The 8,169-nt window shown below is 43.5% G+C and overlaps 1 protein-coding gene across 2 annotated transcripts in view; it reads right to left on the reverse strand.

The window, feature by feature from the left end:
- Positions 1-6,061, reverse strand: part of BAIAP2L1 (BAR/IMD domain containing adaptor protein 2 like 1) — a 66,013-nt gene extending 59,952 nt beyond the window's left edge. Inside the window, exon 1 of one of the 2 annotated variants that reach the window (XM_081889232.1) lies at positions 5,653-6,061. In XM_081889232.1, coding sequence (XP_081745358.1) covers positions 5,653-5,703 — 51 coding nt within the window. In that variant the 5' untranslated portion in view covers positions 5,704-6,061. The remainder of the gene's footprint in view (positions 1-5,652) is intronic. The other variant, XM_081889233.1, reaches the window with a different exon arrangement.
- Between the last annotated feature and the right edge of the window lie 2,108 nt (positions 6,062-8,169).

Genomic DNA, 8,169 nt, shown 5'->3' on the forward strand with positions numbered 1-8,169 from the left:
GAAGTTGGTCCAATAGACGGTATCATCTTGCATGCTTTATTGCCATGAAATCAACACTGTGCCAAATAATTCTGCCCTCTAAAACTTCTTTTCTGTAGGAGCTTTTTCTGTAGGAGTTTTGGGTGCCCTGCCCCCATGACAAGACTAAAAGATCCATGGATATATGATGAGAGGCTCTACATGCAAAGAAACTGAAAAGCTAAATTTTTATTTAATATTACAGAAGGCATTTATTATTCCACTCTTTTATCCCATTTTGAAAACCTCACTGACATGTGGCCAATGAATGCATACAACATACAGAGTGGGCTGTTGCGCTGTTCTTATTCTCCTCAGTGGATAGACTTGGAACTACAGCAATTTCTCCATTCTTTCAGTGGGCAGCTTTAGTTTCATGCTACTTGACTTTTCTAGATTTGTACAGTCCTATTATAATAACAACTAGAAAGGCCTGGGTTACTGCATCTCATCTTTCCACTCAGCTCGTATTTGCATTCGGATCTAACTTTGTGGAAAAACTGGAATTTGCATAACCTATAGTGGAAGATATGGGGGGGGGGATGGTCTGGGTGTGGAATTTTGACTTCAGCACAAATAGATGGCCTTGATGATAAGTTTTACTTTTCTGCACATTTGCAAAGGGCTTAATACATTGGATATATTGCCTCTCAGATATTTGGGGCAAAATACAGTCTGTGTCAGATATTTGTGGTGTTCTATGAGCCTCAAAATCTATCTCAAGCTATTTATCTTCTCAGAATTTTAGCATATTGTCCAAGGCAAGTTGTAATCTTATGTAAATATATCACAGGAGGTCTGAAGCCTGGATTAGTTAAGTAAAATGCATAGTCCAAGATGTGCTTGCCTCAGAAACAACACAATTTCTGACTACTGCAATATCTAGGATTCCTATGTGTACTCAAGAAATGTGAGTCTTATTAAACAGCTTGGGGGTTGCTTAATAGCTTAGGCTAAATTTACATAAGGACCATTTGCTGGATCAGACCAATGGCTTATTTAGTCCAGCATATAGCCTGACAGTGGATAACAAAATGCACAAGTGAAGTCTTACAACAGCATTCTCTAGCCCATGGTCAGGCTTGTTAACCTGGATCTACACTGAGACAGCCCAAATGGGGGTTGCCAGTCTGATGCCTGTAGGAACCATGGAAGGCCCTCCTAGAAAGAAATGTATGAAGCAAAATGTGTGGGTCTCCTCCTAAGCAATTTCTGTTAAATGAATAGGTCTAGCTGCTCCTACCTATCAGTGTTTTAGTCAATGAATGAAATCAGAGCTGTGTTTGATAAAGTGAGTTGCTTGGACACCAGGCAAAAGAAATCCCTGGAAAGTGTACTTTTCTTGCTTCTGTCTTATTTTCCAGTAGTCACTGGAATCTCTATGGTTTTCTTTTCACTTTCCCCTAGCAACCAGGACACATCTTTCCTGTGGTTGGTTAGTATGAGATTATATCCTTCCTAGAAGTTATTTTCTGCAAATACTACTGTACATTAAGTGTGGGTGGATATTAAAGAATCTTCTTCTCAAATGGCAGATGCAAGATATGAAAACTTTGCAAAAAGGATTACCGGTAGGTATGGTAGCTGATGTTTAAGCACGTATTAAGAAATTCTTATATACAGAGCCAGCCCATCCACTCAGTGAGGTGACACAGGCAGGATGGATGGATGGATGGAGGAGTCAGGAGGTTTCTGACTGTGAGTTGGGAGGTGATAAGGTTTTAATTAGAACAGTAAGAAGGAATAACTGGAGTGCACAAGACACAAGGAGAGGAAGTTGCTGGGACTAGAGTAGCCACAAGATTCACACTGAAATGTATGCTATACTCAAAACCTTAAAAATAATATTTAGCAGAATCAGTCATTCAAGTTTATTTTGGGAACAAGCTAGAAGGTGCAGCACAGACTTTAAAAGAATGCTGAAGTTTATTAAAACCAGCGATGAAATAATCCAGTGTTGGAACAAGGTGCATGAAATCTGGTTATATAAAACAATTGCATCTGCTGAAATAAAATTAAAAGATTTCTTTTTAGTAAGTCAACATTACCTACTTGTGGATTACCCTACAATTTTTTGATGTGGCCATATGCTCACATAAGCATGCATTCCATAGTAGGTTAACAATTCAGACATACCTCAGCATTATTAAAAGCTTTTATCATGGAAAAAGAAATGACTTTACAATGGCAGATATGCAAAAACCCCAACTATAGGTTTAAAATAGCACATACCAAAATATTTTGGATTTTTTCTAAACCAAGACAGAATTAGAAATCATTGGGCGGTTAAAGTATTTTACAAACGTATGAGGTATACAACTAATGCATGCAACTAACTTTCCAAATTGATCAGACACTTTAAAATCATACAGAAAATTTGTATAATAAATAGATTACTCATGCTATGCATCATTTCAAGAGCTTTCAAACAGCATTTTTCAGGGCTGTTTCAATGTTCTTTATATTGAGGGAATGCAAAGGTGGGTGATCCCTACCTAATATATTTCTGAGAAAAGAAAAGAAATGTTCTGAAAAGTTGGATACAACATCAATAGAAAAGGCTGTATTTATTATCCTGCATATACTATCCAATCAGGATGTCTGTTTCACACAATATTGGAATTATTATTATTATTATTTCAAGAGGCAGTTCTGCTTGTGAAGCCTCAGCACCTTTCATTTAAAAACTGGATTAACCTTCCAAGTCCACAAAGGGGTCCATACTAAATGGCAGGGTTATCACTGTAATATACAGTGATACCTCAGTTTACAAACTTAATCCGTTCCAGAAGTCCATTCTTAAACCAAAAGCATTCTTAAACCAAGGCGCACTTTCCCTAATGAGGCCTCCCACCGCCGGTGCCCTTCCACCATTCGGATTCCGTTCTTAGACCAAGGTAAAGTTCTCAAACCAAGACACTATTTCCGGTTTTGCGGAGTTTGTAAACCAAATTGTTCTTAAACTGATACCACTGTACCTGCATTCATGTTTTCCTCATTTACAGGTTATTCAGTCTGCTGGACAGCTTGGATTCCCAAACAAATATACCCGAGCCAGGGTCCTCCACAGAATTACATCGAGCATCTACCTACAACACTGCAGTTTGAACTTGAAGGTACAATATCCACACAACCTTGTACTAGGACCCTCCTGAGATTGGCCCAAGCACTCCTACCATTATCGACCCTGGAATCCTCTCCGAAAAAACAAACAAAAAGCCCAGCTTCTTTTTTGGGCAATACTCTCACCGGGCCTTGAATTGTAAGCACCTGCAATGCCTTACACCAAACAGGTACCTGACAGAATAGCACCCATTTTATTGGAAGGTACTCTAATGTGGAAAGTTACCTACATATGGTCAACCACATTCTAAGAGCTGCAGGCCCATACTCATACATCTAACAGGAACATCTGTAGGAATTCCCCCCTTTACCTCTGCTATATTGAGGTGAACTTGTCAGTGAGGACACATTAGCCTCAATATCTTTGCCCTCTCAAATACATTACTCCAGAAAGTACCTCAACTTTGTTTCCTATTCTGAACAGATTGGGAATATGGATGCTTTGAAACCCACAAGGGAAATTCTTTGTATCTTTCTTTAAACAATCCAGTAAAACTGCCAAACCTTATTGGGCACCCAGCAATCAAAAAATGGATTAGAAGCCACCTTCACCCCAAAGGCAGCATTAACACCAAGCATTTAATCCTTACTATACACAAGGGCTAGCCAATATGGTGCCAGATGTTGTTGGACTACAACTATTATCATCAGTAACAAAGGGCTATGCTACTAGCTAGGGTTGATGGGAGCTGCTGTGCTGTCCAACAATAGCTAGGGGCCACTGGGCTACTCCTGGATTACATTAATGAGTACCTAACTTGCATTATGTGATCTTGAGTATATGCCTTTCTACTCAGCCTGAATCTGCAATAATTTTCACTCTCGAAGGTCTACATATAATCACTACCATGGATTAGAAAAACCCCACAAACATACATCAAATCCACCTTTTTACAAGCTTGTTACAGGGTTTCAAGATCATAACAGACATTTGCTTCAGTAGCCACAGGGAAAGCACTTCCACAGCCCACACAAGCCCTGTTACATATAAGCACACCTGCCATCCATTGCCAGCCCTTTCTACATGAAAACATGTTAAGCAATGTATTTGAAAGGAATCAACTTGCATAGCACAGGAGGGGCTGAAGTTCAATCCTTGGCGTAACTACCTGAAAAGATCCTAGGGCTAGAGTCACTGTCTAAGACCTCAGACATCCAAGGTCAGACAGACTAGACAGAAAGAAATAGTTCATATAAGGCTTGCTCTTCACTCTGAATGAGTGGTTTCAATTCTCAAGCAAGCTGCTATCATGGAAAAAGAAGGGCAATGCCTTTGGGAGTGAAACTGTAGTGTTTATATTACTATTACTATTATTATTACTTATTAAAGATTTTATTGGTTTACAAAAGCACATGCCTTGTCTCTTTTTTCAGGTTGTAGTGTTTTGCAAGGGAATGGTCCAATCAGTGGAATCTCCATTTAAATGAATCTGATAGGTCTTAGGAAAAAGCATGGGGAAGGAGGGTCTTAGCTCAGTGACATTGCATCTGCTTTGCTCCTGGTTCAGTCCCTGGCATCTCCCAGCAAGGATGGGGAGATGCCTGACAAACCCTGAAAGACCTGCTGCCAGTCAGAATAGGACACCAAACGTCCACCTTGTACCTGCATTTGTACACATGGAAAAACTCAGATGGGTATGGAAATTCCATGTATTCTAGCCCTTCACGGGTGTTGCTAGGGAGCACCCCCTCCCTCTATTAAGCACTCAGGAGTATGTACCTGACCTTGGAGAACCAGAAAGGCATCATGAAAGGCTCTGTGTGCTCCCTTGTGTGTTTATAGGCAATAGGGCAGGTGTGGCACACTCATAAAGGAGTGGCGAACCTCACCTGCGTAGCTGCCAAGGCAAACCTTAACTCCTCACCTGCGTAGCAGCCAAGGCAAACCTCACATCCGCTCCCACTCTGAAACATCACCCCCCCCCACAGCTGCCCCATTACAACAGCGCATGGCTGTGCAATGACACACAGAAGATGGCTCCACCGTGTTAAGTTTGCACAGGACCGAATCTGTCTCCCTGAGTAACCCTGGGCCAGTCACACACACACACACACACTCTCGTTGTCAGGCTTGGTCTACCTCGCAGGGTTCTTGTGAGGAGGAAGGGCCCTGAACAGTGAAGGAAATAATAATCCAAGAAGAGACAGTGTGGCATTCGTGGTTAAGGGTGCCAGACCAAGACCTGGGAGACCTGGGTTCAAATCCTCACAGGGGCGTCCTGGGGGAGGGTGGCAGTCACAGCCTGTCAGCCTTACCTACCTCGCAGGGTTGTTGTGGGGATAACACGGGGAGGAGGGGAACCATTGCGCCCCACCTTGAGCTCCTTGGATGGGACAGAAACACGCCATAAGTAAATACGACGAAGAAGTTCGATTCATGATCACGAGTATTTATTTCCCCTCATAATAATGACTATCTCCCCTCCCTTCTTCCCATGTGTCTGGGTCTGCCGCCCTCCCGCCCCCAGCGCGGAGAAAGAAGCCGCTCGACTTTCCCTCGCCTCAACTTACTTTATAGGTGCTTTCCGTCAACTTATTCACCTCTTCTGGGTCCCGAGACATGGTGGAGGTGCTGCTCGGAGCGGGAAGGGAGGAGAGGCAAGAAGGCGCAACTGCGGCTGAGGCGGCCGAGACAACTTTCCCTCAGGACGACGACGGCGACCGGCGCGCTTTTTCCCTTCCCCTGAGGCGCCTTTTTTTTCCAGCCGGGAAAGGACAAGAACTCCCTCGGAGATAGAAAGAAACAAAACTCTCCTCTGAGCCGCCTTCTCCTTCCACGCAGCTGAGGTGAACCGGCGGGGACGGCGGCGCTGGCAGCCGTGGCGCCCTCGTCCTCCTCCTCCTCCTCCTCAAACTGTCAAACTCGTGGAACCGGCCAGCTCAGCGGCTCAGCCCTTTCGGGAGGCGGCCCCGGCGGCGGCGGCGGCGAGGCGGAGTCGGGCGAGGTGGGGCCCTCTCGGCCTGACGCGGCAGCCGCAAGGCGGGCCCGGCCGAGCGGCAAGGCGGAGGAAGGTCGCCGAGGTTGCCCGGCCGCCTCTTTACCTGAGCTGCGGGGGGAGTAGGAGGCCTATAAGCTGCTTCAGGCCGCCTCCGCCTCCTTCCCCTCACCAAGAAAATCTTCGTTATTACCAATATTAAGAAAGAGAGAAAGTTTTGAAGTGAAGAGGGAGAAGGGCGGCCTTTTATTATGCCGCAACACGCGCACCGCCAAAAAAAAAAGAAAGAAAGAAAGGAGATAAAGGAGGGCTTAGTAAGGTCTACTTAGAAGTAAACCCCATTGCATTCCGTTGCGCTTACTCTCAGGTAAAAGTCCCTGACGGGGTTGTAGCAGCAGCCCCTACAGCGCAATTCTGTTAGTCTGTTGCAGGGGGGGAAAGTGGTGGTTTGTGGATTTATTTATTTTTTAACCACAGATTATATAGGATTGCTAACTTGTTTGTTTGTTTATTGTTTTCTTCTCCAGTCTCCCCACCACCACTTTTTCTTGTTCCCCTTCCCTTTTATATTATCTTTTAATATGTTTCTTGTCTCATGACACTTTTTATTGGGGGGGTATACGTGTAATTGTTTGGATTTCATTGTTATGATTTGGTTGAAATCCTACTCTGCTCTCCACCTCATTTCCCCAGTATAAATCACTTTGTACAACTTTTGCTTTTAAAACATAAAAGTAACTTATTACCCAAGGTACAGGAAAATAAAGGTAGCCGTGTTGGCCCGTGAAACAAATACATCCGAAATCTCCTACAATACCTTTATTAGACCAAACAAAAATGTTGCAAAACAATTGACTGGTTTTTGCTGATCTCTTTATCAAGTTGGGTGGGAAAAGGGAGGGAGGGAATAAGTTGGCTGAAGATGAACCAGATACAGACTGCATGATTCACGATTAGCCAGCCTTTTCCTTCCCCTGCCCTGTTTGCCATCTGCATTCTGCAATCCTGTGTACACTTACCTGGGAGTAAGCCCTATTGAACTCAGTAGGACTTCTGAGTAAACACGTATGGCTTCCTCTGTAAGGCTGCAGTATACACAAGATGCATTTAAAGCACTCTTATACCACCTTAACGGTCACATGCAATCCTGGGAAGTGTCGTTTGCTAAGTGTGCCAGGAATTGTAGCTTTTGTGAAATTCAGCACCCTTAACAAACTACAGTTTCCAGGATTCTTGGGGTGGGAGGAGCCACAACTGTTAGAGTTCTTTAAATGTATGATGGGTGAGTCAACAACATCAGATTAGCTGTAACAGATTTATTTTGGCATGTGCTTTCATCGGTTAGAGCTCAGTTATGCAGGTACATAAAGTACTATTAGCACTTAATTTATAGCATGGTCGATCATGGTGCAAAAGGCATAATGACATTTCTATACAAAGCTCAAATGTTTACAGATTCCAGAGTGGTGACCACTGCAAAAGTTTATAACAGCAAACACAGAAAGCACATTAAAGGACAACAATTTTGTGGCTGCGGAAGTTTTTAGGGGCCAGAGCTTGCTTTAAAAGTCCCCGGGAATTTGTGCCACGACAAATCAGTTGCAGTGCAATTCTGTACTCATTTGCTCAGAAGTTAATCCCACTAAGTTCAATGGAGCTTATTTCTGGGTAATTTAGCACTGCAGTAATGCACACTTTCCTTAGGAGTAAGCCCCCTTGAACACGCTGTGTAACCTACTTCATAGTCAATGTGCATAGGGTTTTGCTGAAAGTCTTCAAAATGCCACAATACACTTCTCGTGTTTGTTTGAGGTAATCTTATGAACTGAAAGCATCCCTCAGAAAAGGTGGTTGCAGAATCTTGGGTCCTGCTCAGACTTGCTTTATGGTGTGCTGCCAAAAGTGAAGGGGAAAGCAACTATTACTGCTGCTGAAGGCAGATTCATGTTGTACTCTACATGGCAACTTGAATTTGCCTCCAGGTTGGAAATGGGTAAATGGGTGGTTGCTTTACTCCTTGGTTAGGAATATCACCAGTCAATGGGTGGGTCATAGGTGTGGATGACCCATTACAGTCTGAGTGAGAATTTCA

The sequence above is a fragment of the Podarcis melisellensis genome (assembly GCF_964234715.1).
Source record: "Podarcis melisellensis genome assembly, chromosome: 14".
In the NCBI taxonomy this organism is placed as follows: Eukaryota; Metazoa; Chordata; class Lepidosauria; order Squamata; family Lacertidae; genus Podarcis; species Podarcis melisellensis.